The sequence below is a fragment of the Heliconius melpomene genome, chromosome 8 (assembly GCF_056956725.1).
Source record: "Heliconius melpomene rosina isolate 202511_hmr_F chromosome 8, ASM5695672v1, whole genome shotgun sequence".
In the NCBI taxonomy this organism is placed as follows: domain Eukaryota; kingdom Metazoa; phylum Arthropoda; class Insecta; order Lepidoptera; family Nymphalidae; genus Heliconius; species Heliconius melpomene.
Window position 1 is genome coordinate 6,405,439 of NC_140396.1, and position 25,919 is coordinate 6,431,357.

General features: G+C 33.6%; 1 protein-coding gene across 2 annotated transcripts in view; it reads left to right on the plus strand.

Moving 5' to 3' along the window:
* Positions 1-25,919, plus strand: part of LOC146536916 (uncharacterized) — a 232,088-nt gene that overhangs the window by 145,345 nt on the left and 60,824 nt on the right. Inside the window, exons 3-4 of one of the 2 annotated variants that reach the window (XM_085189516.1) lie at positions 1,957-2,149; positions 13,393-13,497. In XM_085189516.1, coding sequence (XP_085045642.1) covers positions 1,957-2,149; positions 13,393-13,497 — 298 coding nt within the window. The remainder of the gene's footprint in view (positions 1-1,956; positions 2,150-13,392; positions 13,498-25,919) is intronic. The other variant, XM_085189517.1, reaches the window with a different exon arrangement.

Here is a 25,919-nt window from a genome sequence, read left to right on the forward strand (position 1 = left end):
GAGGTTATTAAATAACTATTTAAATATTAAATAGTCTAAATTAATCATTTCTTTGCTCTGGTAAAGCGCGGCGTTGAATTCCGCCACTTAATATGCAAAGCCTTCAGAATTCGACGGAAAGTGGGGAACGAAGTGTCCTAACACTAGATTAGTGTGAAATTGAATTAATTGATACAGTCTATGAGTGTGGTTGCTCAATTTTTGTGTCCTTTAAACAAATTAACTACTCTACTAAATAGGAGATCGTTCGTTTAATTTCCACCTGGTGGAAAACAGAAGTGTCTCAATAGAAACGGAGTATTTTATCACTAGGTTCCTTCTGCCTACCCTACTAACTAGTACATAATCAAGTACATTTCGAACCAAACAAACTGACAGATGTACTATATACTATATATGTATACACAATTAAATATAATATGTTAGTGTAATTAATAGTTATACAAGTAATGGTGTCGCATCACAACGTTATTAGCGTTATCCACTAATGGCGTGACTCCCATTACAGTGCTTTGTCTTATGTATAATGAAATTGTTTAACTGATATTCTACATTATGGATTATCATGGATTATGGATTATCAGGAGGTCAGCTTCACGCTGTATCCCGCACACAGCAAGGTAGGCAGAGAGAACATAGTGTTAAGTATTTCCACTTTGCCTCGATGTCAGAGCGAAAAAATGAATATATTAAATACTTGATTTTCTCGAATGAAAATCGAATCCACAACCAGTCGCGTTTACACGATTGTGCTTGCTTGTTACCCCTGCGCTACGACTGCCCTCTATCCTCCATATGTAGTTATATTCCTTTTATATCTTTATATAAATTATTTATTATTTATATATATTATTATTTATTTATATATTATTATTTATTTTCCGTTATATTGTGGCGCAGTATACTAGCGTCCGGCTGTAAACACTATGGTTGTGAGCCAGATTCATATTCAGGGGAATTAATTATTATTTACAGAGGGGGGAAACCTTATCTCAAAAATATGATTTTATAAAATAAGAAAGGAAAGAACAAAATGTACATAAAACCTTAAAAGATTTATTTTTTTATAAGTGAACAAGAAAAAATATTTTTATTTTTTAAGCTTTAAGGAGACAAATATTAAGTAAAGGAAATTCAATATCTTTCCATATATATACAAGAACTGAAGCAGAACTAAATTCGTTCTGAGCGCAATGTCCTAGTGAATTTGGCGTTCACAAACAGTCTTTCACACTTTCCCAAATAAATAAACTTCCAAACTTCCTATTGTGGGGGAAACAGAAACTTCTTCTTTTAATTGAATGGCACACCTAAGTCCAAGTCCAGTACTAACCTACTTTGATATGTCCGTAATATTTCATCTTATTTATTTTATATTTTTCAATTTCTGTACTTTTTTCAAACTCGGATATTAAATACCCAGTATTTAGAAATTAATATTTCTTTGAGAATAATTATCGGTTCATCTATTAGTAAATGCTAAGGAATATTTCAACACATTTTATCATGTAGATTTTTTTTATAATATTAAAAATATTCTTTTCTACGTATGAAATCTCTTGCTAAATTATTACTTTTTAATAGATTTTACTCTGTAAACAGAGTAGAAAGTAATTAAAAATCTTTTATTAAATTGTAATTAATGATTAATATATTATCCTTTTTTTAATATAGCCCGCATATAGCAGGGTAGGTAGAGGGAACTCAGTGTTAATACACTCCGTTCTTCATTTTCTGCCGATTTTTTGAGATATTTCGTTTGAATGACGGACGGACACCGCGTCTCTGTCTTGTTACCAGAGCAAAGAAATTAAAATATTGTGTTAGCTGGAATCGAACTTAGAACCGTCGCGTTTATAATCATACACTCCACCACTGCGCCAAGACTGCTTAAATATTACTTTATTTATTAAATTTCAAACAAATCTAATAAATTTAACTCAATTCTCCTACCAGGTCGCAACCACGCGGTTGCCGCTGCCTACGTTCTCGCCGCGCGCCGTGCTGATGTACAGCGCGGCGGTGGGCGGCGAGGGCGTGGCGCTTCAGCTGCGGGAGGCGACTCCGGCGGAGATAGACGAGAGGCTGGGCATAGCCTGCCACGAGCCCGAACTGCTGGCTGATCTGCTGCACGCTGCTGCTGATATTGGTAAGTTACAAATTCTACTTTTTTAATAAATATTTTTATAGTTATTAAAGTGTTATTCCACATTCTGAAATAAGATACTTTTTAGGAAAATGTACTAATACTTTTTTAGAACATTATAAGTTGAAGTCGCGCTTCTTGGATCGGACAGTTTCCATGTTATGTGTTTCTTAGATTTCACGAAACATAACTCGTAACTCCACTACGAATTTAAAGAAAATCGGAAACATCATCTAGTAAAATGAGAATTAAATAATATTTCCTTAGCTTTTACCAATTAAATTGCAACTCTCGACTAAAATATGTAAGATTCACTAAATAAATAGCAAAAACCAAGTACCATTTAGCATAATACAACACAGAACACCCCTCTGGGGAAAAGTGCTGTCAACAGAATTGGCATTCGGTCGAGGCAAAGCTAACTTGTTTTATTAGACGGCGGCAAGAATGAGGAATATTCTTGCTGGGGGGTATGTCGCTCGTTTTGAAATTCAAATATGAAATTTTGCATTCGAAACTGGATTCGAACATCGCGTTCGGACGGCATTACCATTTACTATGGCCGTTGGGGCATAGTATCATTTTTATTGTTAACCAGGTTTTTACTTGTGTGGTTGTAGAAGTCGGTTGCCGCAATATGGTACTTTTGAATTTTAGACTATAATATGTCCCTGTGGAACTCTTTGAATTTTAAAAGCTTGTATTTTTAAAAGAATTGCTTTTGAAAAATTTAATATGAAAGTACTACATATTATACTTTCTTTGATTGATGATACAAATCACATACATCTCTTCCATATTTTTAAAGCAACCAGAAAAAAAAGAGAAATAAATTAAATTTCACTCAGTTTAATTTTCAGTTCTATGCCTCTTCTTAAAAACGTTATAAATATAATGCCCTTATATAAAGCACAGCGTTAAGCTCTGCTAGCTAGTACGCAGTATTTCAAATTCGAGTGGCGAGTAGATGCTGAGTTTCTAAGACTATGTTGTCTCTACATATCCTGCTATATACATCATAAAGCTTAATAGACTAAGATCCCAGGGCTCCCAGACCTACGTCATTTTAGCAAAGCTGAAGTTTTATTTATTTTTTATTAATAGTCTAATATGTAGTTAAGACTGTATGCATACTCTCTAACTTGAAAGTGGGGACCTTCCAGAGATAGCGCCAGTCTGGTCTGGCGGCACTGGGATCTTGGGCTATAAGGTGTTGGTGTTGTTAAGACACTGCTTTATCCCTTTTCCACCCAATTCTGGAGACATTACGTGTTGAGTGGCGCAATTCCACATCGTGACAATATACTCGTATATAGACTAATATTTTATTTCCTCGAGTGGGAATCGAACTCGCCACCTGTCGTATTTACAGTCACACGCTTGTATCGATGCGCCACGACTGGCCTCTATATTCTGAATTTAATATAAGATTTATACACATTATTTCTTAATTGAACATTAAAAGTTACAACGTCTGTGTAACATTTTCTCATCATTAATAGTTTCACACTCCCTCAACAATTACTCTATTCCCATAGTGCGGGAGTCGCTTAAAGTAGATCCCCATATATTATGGAAATCCCTTTCTATTTCCTTCGCCAAATATTAATGTAACATTAGCTGTACTTAATTGAGAACTTAAGTATCTGATGAAATATTAAACCTGTTAAATATATTATTACAAATGACTGTTACTATAGAGAATGTCCTGTAGAGAGAATAGTAAGAGATTAATTGGAGAAGTATGCTAGTGCCGTTTAATACATTTCCTTTTGTTTTGTCCATTATTTAGATCAATTAAGAAATGTATATATTTAAGAGCTAGCCAGTCGTGGTGCACTGGTACAAGCGTGTGACCGTACACGCAACAGGTTTTGGGCTCGATTCTCACTCGAGGAAATTAAATATTTGCTATTTTAATTTCTTCGCTCTGATGTCGAGATAGATGCAAATCTATTTATTTAGTAGGAAGCCAACATAATAAAAAGTGCAATATTTTATTATATTATGTTAATTTAATATACATCTAACGGGACATATGCATTGTCTATTTTCTTGCTCCGATAACAAGTCCTTGGTTCTCGAGTTGACGAAAACGGAGTGTTTTAACACTAGTGTTAGGAACCTAGGTTCCCTCCGCTAATCCTGCGATAACTTTATACACATAAGTTTATCACAATTTGTAACGCTGACTGTACACTTTTTTCCCAAAGTTCCCGACTTCATTAGTCGGCAAACGCCAGAGGCAGAGGCCCGACTTGTCAAAAATCCCGCCAACTCCTCTCCGCCTCTTAAAAATGCTAAGTCATGCAAACGAGCTTCAGAGGCCTCTAATTGAATTAGATTTATCAAGCAAACGATGAAATATTCCTTCCTATTATTATTGGACACAAATTGGAGAGATCCAACTGCTGTGCATTTCAATTATGAAGTTGTTGTTTAAATTGAAACTAAAATGAAACTGAATCAACAGAAAATATTTTTAGTATCTTGGAGTATTCCTTTCTTATTAATTCTCCTTTAAGTAAAAACACAACAAAAAATTGTATGTTTGTTGCTATATAGATGAATATCAGCTCTACCTGCATCTATTTATATAGATCAGTGTTAAATGCGGGATAAAGCGTGAAGCTCAAAAAATATACAAGGTGGAAGAGGCAGTGCTCCTTTTACTGAAACTGCATATAGGGTAAAATATTTCAAACCCCGAACTAAAAAAATTAATCAAGGTACCTCAACAGTTTGGACGTAGGATTTTTTTTTCATTTCACGATTTATATCTATACCTGTATTTCGTGTGACGCACACATAAGTGTACGACGTTGCCACTTTGACAGGTAAGTGTGTGCGTGCCTATGTTATTCTTTACAAATGGCGTTTTATTTTAAAACGATAATTTTATTATTTATTTTGTTTGAAAAAATAACTTTTTAATTTTTGGGAATTATTTTTTTTCTGAACTATATTAGGCTTTTATAGAGTTTTTAAAACTGTGGTTTCATTTAAAGTGGTGCTGACAATTCCACTCTGTATATTTTAATTTTCACACAAACTCTCTTAATAGTAGCAATATAACAATAAAAGTCACAAAGTAAAAAACATGAATAAATAGTTGCATACTTCATCTAGGGAGCGTCGGGAAGGCTTTAGCGGAGATGAATCGTCACTCTGCGAATTGTTTTGGAGAGAGCGCCAGAATCACCGACAATAATGGACGGCGAGTTTCTTAAAGAAATATCTTATTTTATTGCAGCATTTCTCTAGAGGCGCTTTCCGGGTCTTTCAAACTTTGATTTGAAATGATTATGGAATTTAATCCAATTTTAAAATAGCTTATTAATTGTATGTAAAAATTGGATTTGTATTTTCAATTTGTATAGCCACTTTATATTTGTTTTAGTTTTTTTTTTGTTTATTCGCGTCTATTTTATTAATTAAATAAAAATAGGTTATATTCTGTTCTATGCTTTATTTAACTTGCTAGATACTTAAAATATTTTTTAAATATATTTTTTTCCTAGACTAAGCTAAATACGACTTAGAAGTATCTTTTTTTTACGTTTAGTTAAAAATGATTATATAACTTACCAAGACCTAGAGATCTGTGTTAACAATAATAACAGGGTAATTCGTTCTAGATTTGCCATATTTAATAGGCAACAAAACAGAAGTAAAAAATCTCATTAAAATAGCTCCATATATCGAAAAGTATCGACAAATATGAAAGATGATTTTTGTAATTCAGATAAAAACGATAATAATATAAATATTCAAGAAAATTTGTAAAAAAAAGTTTGTAAAAGTAAGTATTTTTACTTCGAATATTTGAAATAGTAATAATTGGACCGGCATAAATTCACGGGAGGATTGCTTCTATTAAATTTTACGACAAACATCTACCCTCATATAACTTTGTTATGACGGTTGCAAATATATAGCGAGCAGATGCTAACTATGGTCTTCGGTTAGAGATGATACGGCAATCCAATGTTATATCTGTTAATTTCATAAGTCCTTAATAAATTTGTAATGTCGTCGAGGCAGTGACACAAGGGGTGACGGTTGTGGGTTCGATTCCTTCTCAATATTTTCGTTTTTTCGCTCTCGCCTCGAAAAAATCGGAGAAAATTGAGGATGGGATTGTCTTAATACTGTCTCTCTCTCTCTCTCTCTCTCTCTCTCTCTCTCTCTCTCTCTCTCTCTCTCTCTCTCTCTCTCTCGGATATCTTTATATACCTGCTATATACGGGATGCAGAAGCTAAAAAACGATTCCAACTATACTCTTCACTTAAAGTTTTATCTATTAATTTCCTAAATCCTCAATAAATTAAATACAAACAGTTAATGAATTTCTACTGTCCTTGTTTATTGAATCAAAATAGACTTAACTCTTGTAATCAATTTTAATTAAAACTTTGAGTGCTAAACAGCAGACTTTATGTCAATCTTTACTTTAATCAAAATTAGTCTAACTTTTAGGCACGTGCCTTAAAAATAACATCAAAAGCCTGCCCTGACTGCAGAGAAGTAGTGAAGGATAGAGATGCATGGTCATCCTTAGAAGAAGCTTATACCGAAATCGCGATTCTATATATTTTTTTACTTACTAATTAAACTTAATTATTAATAAATTTAACTAAACTACTAACAAACATAATTGTAATTAAAAATAAACCACTAACCAATTATACTATTCATTTATTATGTAAACTAAAACTTTGTGGAAGCAGGAAATGAAAGGCTTTTTTTTAATTATTATTTTCAATTGTGATATGGTATAAGAATAATAAGATCCTACTCTACTGCTTCTACCTACTCTTTCTACCTACTCCTCATCTCTAAGAATAATTGAGATCCTACTCTAAGATGTGCCCATTTGTATATTATAGTTATGTTTACGAGATATTTTTAGTACACATTCCGAAAACGGACTTACGTAGTACTCTTTTAATATGTACTTACTTTTACCTACAACTTCCCTCCGTTGTAAAATGGAAATAACTAAGAGTTGTGCATAAAACATGCGAATTTTGAGTGCCCGAGGAAGCTCCGACCACAGTGTACATATTTTTTTAGCTCACACCATATCTCGCATATAAAACAGTAAGCAGAGGGAACCTAGTGCTAAAACACTTACTTCTTCATTTTCTATTTAATTTGTGAGACATTATATTGAATGGTGGTATTCAATGCTACCTTCTGTCTTGTTACCACAGTGAGTGAAAATGAAATATTGAATAATCCCTGAGTGGGATTTGAACCCACAACCATCGCCTTTATAGTCAAACACTGTGCCACTACGCCACATGAAGTATCTATATATATAAAATCGAAAGGTCACTCACTCATCACGAAATCTCAGAAACTACAAGTGCTAGGAATCTCAAATTTTGCGTAGGGGCTATTTATAGGACATAGGTGCTCGCTAAGACAGGAATTGGCGATATTCGACTTCTAAGGGGTTGTTTTTGGGGTTGAAAGTTTGTATGAAACTTCGTTACTACAAATGCTAGGAGTCTCAAAGTTTGCATGGACGTCGGTACTTATGGAGACAGAAATTAATAATAAAGTAGTTCACGCAGGCGAAGCCGCGGGCGGACCGCTAGTTATATAATACTAGCGGACGCGCGCAGCTTCGCTTGCGTATTTAGGTGTGAATTCTAATAAACCATGAAACATGTGTTCAATGAAATATTTTTAAGAGTCTAAATATCAAATTTTATAAAAATCGGTGGCGAATTTTCCCATACAAACTTTCAACCCCTTATTTGCACCCTTAGGGGGTGAATTCTAGAAAACCATGAGACATATGTTTAATTATATACGTTTAAAAGTCTGAATTTCAAATTTTATAAAAATTGGTGACGAGTTAAAAAAAACCTATACAAACTTTCAACCCCTTAATTGCACCCTTAGGGGCAGAATTCTAGAAAACGATGAAACACGTGTTCAATTAAATACTTTTAAAAATCTAAATTTCAAATTTTATAAAAATCGGTGCCGATTTAATTTTTTTTCCATACAAACTTTCATCCCCTATTTCACCCCTTTAAGTTAAAAATTTTTCAAAATCCCTTCTTAGTGGATGCCCAGATTACGAAAGTAAACATCTGTCCAAATTTTACGTTTCTACCATCAGCGGTTACGGCTGTGCGTGCGTCTTACCTCAGTCAGTGAGGACAAGTCCTTTTATATATATAGATAACCCACTGTATATGTAGTATGTATATCATTTATTGATTTTGTCGACTCCTCGCGATACATCTTCAATGTCAAACCCACGTCCACGTCCTCTTTGACAAGTGACAGCTGCGACTTGCCATAGCAGGAAATCCCATCGATTCAATACCCTGGCGTCCGCTTATGACAGTCCGTAATTGGATATATAAATAAGTATATACCCTATTTCCGCTTTAGCTTAATAGGTAGTTTGATAGAGGAAATGAAAATTTGATAGATGAAATTAATTTCCTCAAGTAAGAATCGAACGCCAAACTTGTCGTTGCTGCAGTCGCACGCTTGTGCCATGACTGCCTCAAATTTTTGCTTATTATAATAAAGTAATATACATTTATTTATCTCATTAGGAATATATAGAGATATTTTTCTATATCCGTATAGAAAATATATATGCAAATGAATATAAACATATTATATAATAAAATATTGCTACTAATTTTCTTTTCAAATACATTAAAAAAAAAAAATTGCGCAGCTCAAACTAATATATTTTCAAACATATTCGTTTTATATACTGTACTAACAATTCGTGTAATTATTAAGCATCTTATGAACTAGCATTTAAATGGTACCTTGTTATACAATATTCAATAGAAATTGGGGGACAGGGTGTCTTAACGGTAGGTTCCCTCTGCCTACCATGCTGCGTGCGGGATACAGCGTGAAGCTGCTTTTTGTACGTGAAAAGTAAGCAAAATTAGTTTTATACTCATAAAATATCGCCTAAAGGGCTTCAGGCTATAATAAAACAATCAATATTAGATTAAGTAGACTCAATGGACGTCAATACACCGCTCGCGTTTATTCAGCTTAATTAAATGACACAGGGTAAAGAGAAAATTTCTAGCATGGGGGGGGGGGGGGGGTACTTGTTCCACAGTTTCTAAGTTTCTACGTAAGTCGAGTGCGGTAATACTTCATTTGCAACTTTATAGTACATTTGTCGCACACTCTTCGTGCTGGTGAACGTTATTAAAACTATTTTCTGGCTTAAAATAATTCTGTCTACTTTGAAGGTTTCCTTTCTTCTTCATTATTCTGCTTACTTGGTGTTGATGATAAATGTATAAATGGGTACATAATATGCCTAAAGAGGTTTAGGTAGAGTCATGATACAATTGTTTGGTACATTTTAGTTCCAGTGTAATCTTAAAATAGTATAAAAAAAATTAAATCAAATGAAATCACCTTCACGCTGTATCCCGCACACAGCAGGATAGGCAAAGGGAACCTAGTGTTAACTGCGTTGAATGGCAGAACACAATGCCGCCCTTTCCCTCGGCTCGATAGTTGTATATAATATACAAAATAAGTGTATTATTAAAATTTAACGTAAATTATAAATAATGAAATTGCAAATTAAATATTAATAGCAGCTATTAAAATAATAATTATGTACTTGATTAATTTTGTCCAGGTTTGCAGTTCCTTTCATACAAAATGTACTTTGTACTGTATCCCACATGGACCATGGTAGACATCAGGAACCTAATGATAAGACTCCCGAATTCTGGAAGCATTATGTGTTGAGTGACAGAACTCAAGACAGCGCTCTGCCTCGAAAAAAGAAAATATTAAATATTTCAATTCCTAAAGTGGGAACCGAAGCTACATCTTTTCCCGTTTACAATACTTCAAAGTTGACAGAATTATATACTTATTTTTTTATGTACTTACTTTAAATGTTAATTAATGTTAATTTCTTTTACCGTCACCAAAATTTTATAATAATTTACCTCACAAAAGATTTTACTTAATCATTATTTGCATTGATATAAGAAAATTGGTTTGCATTTTAAAAGATTATTCATAAGCTTAAAATTTTCCAGTCTTTTTATGAGAGGAAGACAGACGTCGTTAATTAATGGCGAGCGAGGATGAAAAATTATAAAATAAAGGAGCAAAAGTGTTCATTCAGCGAGAGTGTAACCTCTGTGAGGCAGCTTTCGTTAAATTATTATCATGGAAATATGTTCCAGCTTATATTTTGTTGCTATTTTTTCAGAGTTTGCTGCTTAAAGAGGAAAATATTTTTTGGAAATAGGAAAATTCATTAAAAACGTAATTTCAAATCTCAAGCCATATTAATTATACGGAAAAACTGATATAGTAGCTTTCCTTTTTCTCGTATAACAAGCTCAAGGGGCTGATATACAAGAGTATCATCCGACCGGTTCTTTTATACGGCAGCGAATGTTGGCCAGCACTATCTCGGCACACTCAGGGGCTTCACGTCACGAAAATGAAGATGCTGAGGTGGATGTGCGGCGTAACGCGGTCTGACCGCATACGCAACACATTCATTCGAGGCAGTCTTGGGGTCCGTGACGTAGCGGATAAGCTCCAAGAACTCGCCTGAGATGGTTTGGCCACGATATGCGCCGGCCTAAGAACTATGTCGGATGCAAGTGCCTTGCTATACCAGTTCCTGGAGCGCGACCTCCCGGACGCCCAAGAAAGCGCTGGTTGAAAGTCGTGATGCAGGACATGAAAGCCAATGGTCTAACCACCGGGGACGCAAAAGACCATGCAAAGTGGAGTAGGTTGAGTAGGAAGGCAGACACTGGTAATAGCCGGGATTAGTGCCAGGAAGAAGAAGAGTTTAGTTTTTGTAGATAGTTAATGAATGAAAAGAATATATCTTAGAGCACCATAAGTTTTTAAGTATGTCATCAGTTAGGTTCAGTTCTTTAGTTTTGGTGTTCGTGTGTTTTTGTAATAGTTCCGAAACAATATTAATTTTTAACTACTCGTAAATAGCAAAAATATTAGAACATTTTTTAACATCTTAGATATAACATATTTAACTAAGTTACGAGTATATCCCATAAAAATATATTTACTCGGGATATAATTCAAGCAAAATTTTACTTGGCAAATTTTAGCTGTATACAATACAGGCTTCATTATACTTGTACTTGTAGGGTAGGTAAAGGGTAACCAGTGGGTACACTCCGTTCACCTGTTTTTCAGCAATTATCGAGATATTGTATGTTGAACGGTGGAATTCAATATCGTGCCTACTTACTCTACCAAAACAGGAAAATGAAAACAACAATTACGCCACTGAACACTTATTCTCTCAAGTTAGAGCAGAAAATAGTAAACGGTGTGTCTTAACATTCTTTTTTTCTCCGCCTGCTCTCCGATGTGGATTTTTTTAAATTTTCTATTTATTTTATTATCATCGTTACTTAATTTTTATTAAAAACATTAAAGGTTTTTACGTAATTTCACATTTCATAACAAACACATTCCTTCAGCTTACAGGCAAGGTTACTCAAGCCCTACATAATTATGGAATGGCCGGCGGCAAGCTAAGAAAATTGTTCAAATTCTATAAATAATTTATAGGAATCCCGAGTAGCTCAACTTTGAAAGACTTCTGGTATGCGAATATTCCTTCAATGTCTTTACAACATTTAAATAATTTTTCGCATCTTGAAATATCTGTGAATTTCTTAAATTTGCTTTATCAGTAAAAAATGAAGAGTTACAATAAAAAGTATGAAAATAAGGTCATTTTTTTTAAAAATATAACTTTTTTTTATATTTCATATTCTCATATGAATAAAGTAATCAGCTACTAATTAAAAAATAGGAGAAGATACCAGCAAAAAAATTCTTTAATTTTAGCGTTCATTATTACATAAACAAGTATACCCCGGGTGACAATTTTCCGCACTAATGCAAACTTGTACTGGCGAGAGCAATCTTTTACTACTCATTTTACATTAAAAACAAAAAAGGCGTATAAAATCATTATATTGCATTAATAATAATGGTAATATTTAATTAAAATGACAAAGAAGCAAGACTAGTAAAAATAGACAATAAAAGAAAAAAGCTTGAACGACGACAATTTACATATGAATTCGACTTCTAAGTTAATCTATCTATATATATAAAAGGACTTGTCCTCACTGACTGAGGTAAGACGCACGCACAGCCGTAACCGCTGTGCGTAGAAACGTAAAATTTGGACAGATGTTTAATTTCTTTTGCTATCTGTTTCTTAAGTTTAATTTCTTAAGTTATCTGGACATCCACTAAGAAGGGATTTTGAAAAATTTTAACCCTAAAGGGGTGAAATAAGGGTTGAAAGTTGGTATGGAAAATTTTTTAAATCTGCACCGATTTTTATAAAATTTTAAATTGAGATTTTTAAAAGTATTTAATTGAACACGTGTTTCATCGTGTTCTAGAATTCTTCCCATAAGGGTGCAAATAAGGGGTTGAAATTTTGTATGGAAAAATCTTTAAATCGCCACCGATTTTTATAAAATTTGAAATTTAGACTCTTAAAAATATTTCATTGAACAAATGTTTCGTGGTTTATTAGACTTCACCACTAAATAAGCAAGCGAAGCTGCGCGCATCCGCTAGTAGTTATATAACATTAAAATTAAAAAATATATTTTATAGCTCTTAACTAATAGTTATATAATAAACTAGTGGACCCGAACGCGGCTACGCCCGCTTGAACTATACGAATATTTAATTAATATATTTATGAAATTATTTTCAGTTTTCAATAGAGAGATGCGTTAAGCAAGCTCATTTTGGGTGACGTTTTCTAACAACAAACTTTCCAAATCGTTGCTTAGCAGCGGCGGTTGTTATAAACATGTCGGAATAAATTGAATGTCATATTAATAAGTATTTTAATATATTGATATATATCGAAAATATTACAAATATGAGAAAAAAAAGTATCCTATGGTCATCCTCAAGTATCTCTATATGAGTATTTTATCACAATTAAATTAGCGGTTTGGCCCTGATTGCGTAAAAGACAGACAGAATTATAATATACGAGTATAATATAGGTATAGATAACACTACTTTCTCTCTGCCACTGCTGTGTGCGGGATACCGCGTGAAGCTGTTTTTATAAAAAAAAACAAGCAAACCTATTAAAATTAAAAAAATAACCTTTTAAATACTTGAGATAGATCTATAATAAATTACGATAGTATGAAGTAATTATCATATTGTCGCGTAGATGGTGAACATGACGGGCTGACAGCCCTGCTGGGGGCGTCCTCCCCTGACTTGGCGCTGGCGTCTGATGCATCAGATAGTCTGCCATTGCCAGATCACGACAACGGTATGTTTGTGTGTGAGCAAATATAACATAAATAACGTTGTGTGTGTGTAATTGGTGTGATACTAACCAAAAATAACATAATATATGATCGTAACTTATAGAGGGCAGTCTAGTGTAGGTTGGATTCCCACTCGATGAAATTAAATATTTTATAATTACATTTCTTCGCTATTATCGAGACCCTCTGCGTACTCCTGCTATAAGCTGAAAAGAAATGTTTATATCCGTAGATATAAATTTTGCATACTTTTGGAAGATATCAAATAAAATATGATGTTATATCACTCCATTCTCCTCCAGACTTTTGTCTAGTCCAGCTTAGAGACTGCCTACGTCTTGACATAAACCATTTATTCTACTAGGCATGTGAAATAAACTACTACAATAGTAATTATAAACATTCCCTCGAGTGGCCTAATCAACGTGGTCAGTGCACGTCGCAGCTTTGCCACAATGACATCTTGATTAGTGAATATAAATGGCATAGCAGTTGTTAGCTGCAGTATTGGGTGTTTTGAGGTTAAAAAATTATAGTACGATGAAATAATATCGAGATCGAATATTAAAATGCATATATATTTTTGTATATATTTCTAAGATTTCAATATTTAAATTCTATATTTAAGCACCGTTGCACAAACGTGTTACAGTAAAGAGGACTATGGGTTCGATTTTCACTTGGGGTAATGTATAATTATTTATTTATGTTAGAATTTCTTCGCTCTGGTAACAAGACAAAGGTGTGAGTTTCGCTAATCAACACATAATACCTGCAAAAATAGGCGTAAAGTGAGGAATGGAGTGTCGTAACACTAGGTTCCCTCTACCTACTGTTACGTCTGTTACGTCGTTAATTTTGATAGTTATTAAATAGTAAATACATCTCAGAACTAACCTCCGCAGCTCAGAAACACCAAACCTGCTTTGTAACGGTTCACAAATGACAAATGTAAGTCGCCTCCTTGTGCCGGATTGGAGTTGGCTCACGTTTCAAAATGTAATCAGGCAAAAGGCAGTTCCTTTAAGAAATATCGCTGTGATATAGAGATTTTCAAATATTTTTATTTATAATACATTTTTTATCAGCTTCATCCTGTATCCCGCACATAGCAGGATACCTAAGAAGAGGGAACCTGTGAACCTAGTGTTAAGACACTCCGTTCTCAATTTTCTCCCTAATTCTTGAGTCCTGTGACGGGTACCTGTTTACTGCATTTCGTTCCATTAAAATTGAAGATGCATACATAAACTACCTACAAAAAAAACATTTTTTGTCTCGAGAAAAGCTAGCAATTTTTCTCAAAGTATATACTAGAAGACTAGAAATACCCATTTGATGGAATCCAGCTCTCAGGAGTCGAGATCGCTCTAACCCTTTTAGCTTGCTTTGTAACAGAATGCAAGTAGCGCTTCAGAACTGGAGATGACACACACGTGTCGAAAATAACGAGTCATTTTACTGTCTCCCATTACATAGTATTGCGGAACAAAGACGTTTGTAGTTTGAGAAACAGTGTTTCATAAAACTTGTCGCGCAATACCATTTTATTATGGCGTGTGCATTCATCTATATAAAATCGAAAGGTCACTCACCCACTTATCACGAAATCTCAAAAACTACCAGAGCTAGGAGTTTCAAATTTTGCATGGAGGTTATTTATAAGACGTAGGTACTCGCTAAGACGGGAATTTGCAATATTCGACTCCTAAGGGGTTTTTTTCGGGGTTGATAGTTTGTATGAAACTTCGTGATTACAAGTGCTAAGAGTCTCAAATTTTGCACAGGGGTACTATTTAGGACGTAGGTACTCATGGAGACAGTAATTAATGATAATGTAGTTCACGCAGGCGAAGCCGCGGGCCGGCCGCTAATTATTTTATATAGTGGCAATAGCTTCAGCTAGATGTTTTGGATATTTATCTAGAAAATGCTTAACAATTTGAACGTAGCGGTATTTGAACTTGCGGCTCTTGGAAGCTTTTTAAGCGCTCCGACCACTAAGCCATACGTTCTCATCAAGCTACGTCAAATTTCTAAGCTATTATATATTTTATATGTTTTTTAAAATAAGTGTTTATTATTAGTGAAATAATTTTAGAAATGTAAAAAACGATGTTTAGATATTTTTTTAAGGTTTTTTCATGGATAATGTATGACATTTGAGCTTTCTTAAAATAGCACGTGGATATAGCTATATTTAACATGTCTAATCTTTGATATTAGTACTTTGGAAATATTATAAAAATATATATTACAGGATTAATGTCATAAAAAAATATGTTTTGAGAAACTAAAATTAAATTATAAATTCTGATAATGTTACAAAGTTATATCATGTTAAAATTATTATAGAAGTTAGGTTAAATTTACGACCAACTACTAATGTAATATAGAAGATAAATGTTATTAGAAATTTAGGCATTATACATACATACATACAAACATCTTACACAACTTGGAAGTTTCTTCCATATAGCCGAAAGCGACAAACCCTGGCAATTCGCGAAACACATCAATCTCGAAGTTGAATAGGGTTTGGGGAACTAAATCCAACACGAGAGGATCCGGCAAATCGTTCTATTTGTCAAAGCAACTATGACTGTAAACAATCCATTGGAGTACACGTGTCGTCGCTCTTGTGTTTGGTATTTGAATCAGATATCTTTTATCGTATACGATGTTAAGAAAAATACAATATTTACATATATTTTGATTTTTTAAATTAGTATATTTATTTATGTTTATATTTCCATTTCTTCGCTTTGGTGTTGCAGCGCAGCGTTGAGTTCTGTCACTCAACACGCAATGCCTCCAGAATTCAGCATAAAGTGGGGAATGCAGTGTCTTATCACTAGGTTCCTTCTGCCTACCCTGCTGCGTGCGGGATACAGCGTGAATGAAGTTGATTTAATTTAATTTTTATTTAAATTAGTAATTATGAATGAACCCTTTTTTTAAAACGACTAAATGGAAAATGCATATATTTCTGGAGATTTACTACTAAATTCAATAAAGAAAACAAATAAAAAGATTTAGAGAGATTTTAAAGTCATCAACAGTTTAAAGGACAAAGTTATTCCTTATAATTTAAAGTTTGCTAACCTTATTTGACATAAAACAAATTCTAACGAACTAATTACTGCTTTTGACGTCAAAGAAACGAGTCCTTCACTAGAAAATGCGATTCGACGTCCGAGGGAATGATTTAATTTCGAATGTAACATGTTTTTTTCACAAATAAACCGTAGTTCTTGTATACGAACTGGTGGAGAAGGAATGCTTTACGATATTAATATCTAAATAAATAAATAAACCCATACAAAGGTTTCTCTTTTGCAAACGTACGTTCGTAGCTCTTAATAACGTTTCCTGGTATCTCCCGGGCCTTTGACGCAATTTGCATATACTGATGTGCTTCTACGCTCTCTGTAATAGCTATGAATATAGGAAGGAATGTTTATTCAGCTTCAAATAGAGATTTATGTTTAAATTGTTCAAATATGTTGTTTGTTTGTCTATGTTTGACTAGCGGACGCGCGCAGCTTCTCTTACGTATTTAGGGGTGAATTCTAATAAACCATGAAACATGTGTTCAATGAAATATTTTTAAGAGTCTAAATTTCAAATCTTATAAAAATCGGTGGCGATTTAAGAATTTTTCCATACAAACTTTCAACCCCTTATTTGCACCCTTATGGAAAGAATTCTAGAAAACCATGAAACACGTATTCAATTAAATACTTTTAAGAGTCTGAATTTCAAATTTCATTAAAATCGGTACATATTTAAAAATTTTTCCATACAAACTTTCAACCCCTATTTCACCCCTTTAGGGCAAACATTTTTCAAAATCCCTTCTTAGTGGATGTCCAAAATACGAAAGTAAACATCTGTCCAAATTTCACGTTCCTATCATCAGCGGTTACGGCTGTGCGTGTGTCTTACCTCAGTCAGTGAGGACAAGTCCTTTTATATATATAAATTATGGTTGTTTGGAATTAGCTTAATTCCAAATAAAATGGCTGTCGCGTGTATTTTACATTCTATATTTGTAAATAATTTGTAATTAATATTAAACAACTATTCCGCTGTAACTGTTTCTAGTTTATTTATTTTGTTTTAAATAGAAATTACAATTTATTCAATAAAATAATATTTTCTTAACAACCCATCTCTCGTAGCTTTGCTTAATTTTTATTTATTAATTTGTAGCTTTATCCTTAGGAGAATCTCTTTTAGACATCTTCTTGGTAAGCAAAATCTTTCTCATGTGACATATAGCCCTATATGTTACATATATTTCAGCGTATACGTTAATTAATTGCCCTTTCTTTATTATTATATATTTTTAACATATTTAAAGTGTTATTAATTCGTCTTCAATTATAAATAAACAAAATACTTAATTTTAGAAAACGTAACGTTAAAACTAAATTAAATTTAAACTTAAATCTTTATTAACAGTTGGAAATTGTCCATTTGTTTTCCCTCTGAATTCCCAAATGAAGTGGTAAGTCATGATTACCAGTGCGGCGGGGTTTCAGAAGAGAGGCATTAAATAGCCTGTCAAGTGAGACTTGGTGCAAGTAGAAAATGTGCAAAGTCGTCACTCTCGTACTTAACCCTCGCCCTCGGGCAAACGTTCCCGTTACGCAGAAACGGTACACACGTCAAGTCTTTTGTCGCTTTAGCTAATTTTTTTTGCCTTTTCGTTATTTTTATTGTTTTTTATTCGTTATTACTACTGTTTTTTTTTCTTTTAACTTTACGCTGTCTGTCTCTGCTATATCTGCTATCCCGCACTTAGTATAGTAGGCAGAGGAAACATAGTGTTGAGATATTTCGTTCCCATTAAGACACTTCCAGTTTCCGACTTTCCGCGAAATTATGAAGGCACTGCGTGTTGAAATGCGAAACTTAACGCCGCGCTGTCTCGTAACCAGAGCGAAAATGAAAATATTAAATATTTCATTTCCCCGAGTGGGAATCGAACCCACAATCTGTCGCGATTACAATCATACGATTGTACCTAAATCTCACTCTATTATTTATATTTAGAATAAAGACAAAATTGAGACAGCGTTGAGATCCGCCCACTCAACCCGCAATGTCTCGAAAAATTACTATCTGCCGATTTTCCGAAAAAATACTCAACACACAATTATCTATTCAGTCTATGGTAAATAATACAGGTTGCTACAAAAAAAATGGTAAAATACTTAAATAATTTATTTGTACTATATGTATATATCCATGTAGGACCCGTCACTCAAACCCATTCGTAGAGTAGCCTCTGAAGTCGCCAGAAATGAAATGTCCCACTTAAAATTGCAGGTCCTCCACCCATGAGCATATTTAATGACCGACGGCCTGTTCTCAGACGATTCATTTGTAAAGCTTACTTTTGACTTCAATGATTGACCCTCAACTAGCAAGAACTATCTACAAGCAAGAACTATAACAATTTAGGATTCCACTTTTTTTAGCACGACAGGCACAAAGGGAACCTATTGGTCTAATTCCTGAGAACATTTGTTAAGAGCTCAACATATTTTAATGTTATAAATCAAAAATTTTAAAATTTATATTTAAATGAAAACTCACCCATATAGAAGCCACGGTGCTAAGAAACAAATGTTAAAAGTCATTAAATTTTCTTTCTATGAATGAATAAAGCGACCGCGGCCTACACCGCCATATTTGTCGTGCCTCACGTCCCGCATCAAATTTATAGCCTTCAAATGAAACATGCATGAGAACGTAGCGAGATTCAAAACAACTTTTGGTATGTTTGCAAACTGTTGTTAATGCCCTCGTGGAACAGGGTACAAGTAAGCGCGACGGTAGTGAGTTCGTTTCCCATAAGGGGGAATTAATTATTATTTGATGACATTTGCTCTGATATCAAGGCAAAACCGGAGTGGCCTTCTAGTGATTTTGTTGCTCTGGTACCGAGATCTGGTGCGGGGTTGATTTACGTCAGTCTCGAAAATTGGGCGGAGAGTGGGTAGAGGCCAGTCGTGACACAGGGGCACAAGCGTGTGACTGTCGACACAACAGGTTGTGAATTCCCACTTGGAGAAATAAAATGTTTAATATTTTCATTGCTTCTTTTCGATGTCGAGGCAAAGCGCGGCGTTGAATTCGTCCTCTCAACACGCAATGCCTCGAATATCCCGCGGAAAGGGAAAAACGGAGTACCTTAACCTGAACTGCTGTATATCTTATACAGGATGAAACTGAAACAAAAAACTATTGTATGAATGTAAAACTGTTGTAAAATTGAATTCAAATTCTACTTTTCACATGTAATTGAGTTTTATGCTAAACAAATTTGAGTTAGACGAGTCGCTTTTATATTCAACGATGAATCCCGTTACATTGTTCCCAACTTCACAGCACTCGTTCAGTGCGAGGTGGACTTTGTGAAGAACCAACGGATTACCATTCTTATAGTTTCTGTTTTAGTAAATTTTGTTTTAATGTATTTCTTTTGTGTTGTTTTTGTGAGACTGGCAATTTTGTTATAGATATTTAAAATAGTTTATTAGTGTGATTATATTATACTGTAGAAGTAAATGTTACTGACAAAAGATATGGGATATTTAAGGACTTTAAAGACCTATGTGTGACTTTAAACAAGATAGGTTGTGAGTTCGGTTCCCATTCGTGGAAATGAAATATTTCAAATATTCGTTTCTTCGCTCTGACGTCGAGGTAAAGGGCAATGTGAGCTCCACAACTCGATAGGCAATGTCTCCAGAATTCATCAAAAATAGGGAGCAGAGTGTCTTAAGACTAGGCTCTCTGCTTACCCTTCTGCAAGCGGAATACAGAGAGAAACAAAAAAAATGTCATAAATTTTAACACTCACTTAAGTTGATGAATATTTTTATTTTGTCATATATTTTATATTATTTCGAAATGTAAGTAATAATGATTTATGCTTGTCACAAGATATTGCTCGGGGCTATGATTAACGGTGCAACAAAAGACGACTTGACAACCCATTACCCTAATGGATGTTTTTAATGAAATGTAACCTGGTGGAACATAAACTGGTTGGTGTACGAGTAAATACAGAATAGTACGAGCTTATAAAACGTATATTCTCAGTAAAAATGTATATAATAGAATTAATAATAGAGTATTGTTTATTATTATTGACTATTTTTATATAATGCTTATTAAAAGCCTAGAGTTAAGACACCCCGTTTCACTTTTCGCCCAATTCTGTTATCTTGCATTTTGACTTGTATAACTCAACGCCCTGCTTTGCCCCGACACCAGAGCGAAGAAATTAAAATAATTAATATTTTATTTGCTCGAGTGAGAATCGAATCCACAATCGGTCACTATTATTAATAAACACCTTATAGAGATGTGTAAAATTTAAATAAAAACATGTTCTTCTTCTTCCTGTACCTAATGTTATAGTTTTATTGCATTTCGTAGTATTTTTTTTTTATTGGTAACATACAGATATTTTAATTATTGACCACGGTAGGCATTTCCTTTATTATGTATATTATATACAATAAATAGACCGAATACTGTCCTCTGGGAGACCATTTCTTGAATAAAAAACACTTCTGTAAAAAATCTATATACTAGTAGCAACTTGTTCTTTCCTAAAAGCCTATCTTATTCCCTAAAGCATTGTATTATACAAAATAAATAAGAAACGCTTTCCTCGCTTTTTTTGGGAAACGTTTTTAACTATGCCTGAGCCTACGCACTGCTACGAAAAAAAGGTTACTAGAATCTGGACCAAAAAAATTTTACTGGTTTTATGTATCCCTCAAACAGCAGGGTAGGCAGAGGGAAAGTAGTGTTAAGACACTCCGTTCCCCACTTTGACTAAAATTCAAAGAAGCCTATTAAAAGAATGCCACAAAAACTTACTTTTATTACTGAATTTGGATATTGAAGAATTTTCTATATTGTATAATATAAAAAAAAATTTTACAAATAATTTTTTTAATACTAATATTTAATTAAATATCCGTTCTCGCTGACCTCGAAACGACATATTTATCTAATTTCCCTGCCAATTAATGTTTACGATATGAACTGGGTCAGATGGTAGTTCTGGATTTATATAAAATAAAATATATGTATTTTTTTATAATAATTAGTTTGTTTGGATTATTATAGAAATATGTACTTACATCTAGGTTTAAAGAAAGCTTGAATTTATGCCACATGAAGATCATTTAAACTGATAATAGTTTAAACTTATTGTATGGAAAATAGACGCCTATTTTCATCATCATATAGAAAATGTTATGGATTTTTTTCTTAAAATCTAACTTAAGACTTTTTGTTTATTATCAATGGTTTATATAAATACAATTATAATTATTTTTCTTATGACTTTCATATAATAATATGCATAGTATAAAATACACACATTATTTACGTATATTATATATAAATATTTTTATATATATAAATTGAGTCAATTGTAATATTTATTTACGTTTATATTTCCATTTCTTCGCTTTGCTGTCAAAGCGCGGCGTTGAGTTCTGCCATTCAACACGCAATGCCTTCAAAATTCGGCAGAAAGTGGGTAGGTAGGCAGAAGGTGGGTAACGCTAGGTTCCCTCTGCCTACCCTGCTGTGTGCGGGATACAGCGTGAAGCTGAGTCAATTGTAGCGCAGTGTAAAAATTCTATACAATGATTGTAACTTTGATCTCTACTCGAAAATGAATTATTAATCAACTATTTTAATTTCTATTATAAAAAGTAAGTATATTTAATTATTTCATGTAAATCAATGAACATCCTGTAAATATAAATAGCCTGAATAGCACAATATAAATATTCCGTTGCAAATTACTACATCACTAACTAAATTAAATTTAACATTACTGAGTGAATGGACTGTTTGATATGTACTTAGCGGTAGCAGACATTTGACTAGAACGCTTCTCCACTATTTTCTAGCTCTTTTAATGAAAAATAAATACTAGTCTATCTATAGATAAAATAGTTACTTTTTTTAATGGATTTCTTTATGTTTTTTTTTTGGGAATGAAATTATGCCATAGATCACATTGTGAGAGAGATCCTAGAGAGAGAATAGAGAAATAGAGAATGCCTATATATTACGTTACTTTCTCTATTAGTTTGAAAATTATTTTTTAAATTGGCCGCTTTATAGAGAAGCTACTTCTAAGTTCAATTTGTTAATATTCTTTTAAACATAAACACATGAATAAAAATCTTCGGAGTCGTCTAAGATTGACTACAATATTTTGTTATTTATGTTCGTATACAAAAAATATAAACAATTCGCCATCCGTGCCGATGCTCACATCCGAAAAAGATAATAGGAAAAAGCGACATATGTTTAAACATAGTTATAAATGTACATAAATAGATTCTAATTATATATAAATAGTTAGAATGGCACCTAAACAAACAATTAAAGGATCGAATACACTAATTTCCACTTAGTAATCGAAATCATTAACTACTAAAGCAGACTCATCAGAAATTAGAATATAGAGTTTATTTATGAATATTGTTTTCAATCTTATTTTCAATGGTTAAAATAAAATATCATTTTTTGCCCTTTAGTTGACATTATTTTCTTGCTCTAGTAAGACCTAGTACGGCGTTAATATCCACCACTCTCCAAAATTGGCCGCAACATAATGAACATTATGGCACAAACGTGTGACTGTCGACGTAAAAGGTTGTAGGTTCGATGCCCACTCGAGGGAATGAAACATTTAATTTTTCATTTCTTTAAAATCCACTCGTTTATCCTTATTATTTACCAATGTATCATGATGAAGATGAAGGCAAGCAACTTCAATCAATTTAATTAAACATAAGATATTCGTACCGTCTGACGAAAGATATTGCCAAACTTCCAAAGTTATCAACTAATATGGCAAATAATTATGACTGCCATTAGTCTCATACAAACATTGATAGATCAAAGGGGAACGTAACTAGTCAATATTTCCTACTATTTCCTAAACAAATTGTGCAAATATGGCGAAGTCGGTCTTGAGAGCAAGACTGCATTAGTTAATTATTCATTTGAGAATTGGAACTGAGCTCTGCCACTCAACACGTAATATCTAGAAATGAGGAAGTAAAGAGAAAACGGATTCTCTTTTCAACCTATTCTGTTGTGCGAGATAGAGAGTGAGATTCAAAAATACTAAAATACAACATTATATTAAGAAATAGTTATTATATTATATGAGCTATAACGAGCAGTCTTTTTCCCTTTTCCTTTGTGCTTTCTGTTCTTTTTTTCTATTGCTTGTGTATACTCCTCTGTTACGTAATTTTCCTTTTCCATCTCATATCATATTCTGGTGTAAAATTTTGTATTATTAGGTTGTTAGTCAATAATATAACTAGCCATAGTTTAGGGGTGTTTAATTGAACACAATAAATACCTAATTTATTTGTATTTTTCTTTTGTGTTTACAACCCCGCCTGTATATACTACATACCTACTAGTTTACTCAAAATCCGCTTCACGCTGTATTTCGCTCATAGCAGGGTAGGCAGAGGGAACCTAGTGTTAAGACACTCCGCGCGGAACTCAATGCCACCCTTTACCTCGACACCAGAGAGAATAAATGGAAATATAAATTTAAATAAATATTTAATTTACTCGAGTGGGCAACGAGTCTACAACCAGTCGATTTTACAGTCACATTTTGTGCACCTGCGCCACGAATGCCCTACTAATTTAGAGCTAAATAATACAAATAGTTATTTGTTTTTGTAAACTAAAACAGCTACTTACTATTTTAAAAACTTCGTAATTTAAATTATGACAGGAAAATTAGTCACACAGCATTCATCTTTCTTCATAAAATATTTTAATGAAACTTAAAATTTTCACACTTCCGTAGCTTAACTACACAACAAAAATACGAGAAAAACAACTTCATTTGCGTACTTTAAAAACGTCAACTACAAAAGTAAAGAAAAACCAGCAATTGTCCTTAAAATGACTAATTATTTATGCACGACGTTCTGTTGCCGGGAACTGGGCAAAAGGAAAAGAGCGAGCACAATTTTAGTTCCTGCATTCGCAGAATTAAAAATGTATCTCGGCCAGCAGAAATTCATAATGCGGACCCACTCCCGTAGAAAAGAAAAACAAATCCATCGAGTTCCATTGAAGAGCATAAAGTACGTTCCTTCCAGCAATTAGGAGTTTCAATGGTTATTTTACTTAACAATTCCTACCGGTGGGGGTATTTTGAAGTCAGTTCGATATTTTACTTAACATTACTTACCTCTACATTCTCAAGTCGATTCGTTCCGCTAATACTGTCGTACCTGGATTGCATTTCGTGCACCATTTAACATCCTCAACGATCACTTAGCTCACTATTTATGTGTGTAGTTCATTATTGGATACTATTTTCTGTTTATTACATTATTTATGTTAAAAAAATATATGAAAAAGTCGTCATGGCGCAGCAGCACAGGGTCTGACGGTTGTGCCACTGCGGTTGACGGTTTCCCTCCGCCATTCAACCCATAATGTTGCGAATATTGGGCGGAATATGTGGAATGGCCTGTCTTATCACTAGGTTCCCTCTGACAATTGCGGGATACCCACAGCGTAAATCTAAAAATATATAAGAAGGCTGCTTGAATTTTACAAAAGAATTCTGCACACAAAATAAAGAAGAAAGGCACTTAAAATTCATATAAAGAAATCCATTAAATATTCAATTTCAAAATATGATCAATTAATAGATAGACTATTATAGTTTCACGTAAGCCAACATTCTATATAAAAAAGCGAACAATATTTCACAATTAGGAGAGAAAAGCAAAAACTTTTTAAGTATATGTATTTTATAGCCAAAATACAACATATTTCATTTAATATTAACAACAAAGAGAAAACAACGTACATCCCAAAATATTATTCTTTATAATATATATATGTGGGTTAATGATAACGATGCGTGTGCCGAGTCGTTCCGTTGACAGCTCTAATAGATCGCAACATCCTTTGTTTACCGACCACATTCCATGCAGTCATTAGGGAGTACCAAGTTAACAAATGGGGGCAGTCGTGGTGTAGGGCACATGCAGGCGACTGGCAATGTCGTTCGATTCCTATTCGAGGCAATGAAATATTTCCCAATAGGGAACGGAATATCTTAACTCTAGATATCCAGGATTTCTCCGCTTATCTTGCTATTCGAGGCCGAAGCGGTGGTGCAACATTTGACTTTTAACGCAATGAGTGTGGGTTCGAGCCCCACTCAGGGGAATATATATATTTAAATTATTCCACTCTTATGAAAGAAGCGTGCGTTGAATTTTGCCATTCACAGAAAGTTCTTTCAGCTAATATTGCTATTGATTTTTTATAGGTTTAAGCAGTATACCGCACATAGCAGGGTAGGCAGAGA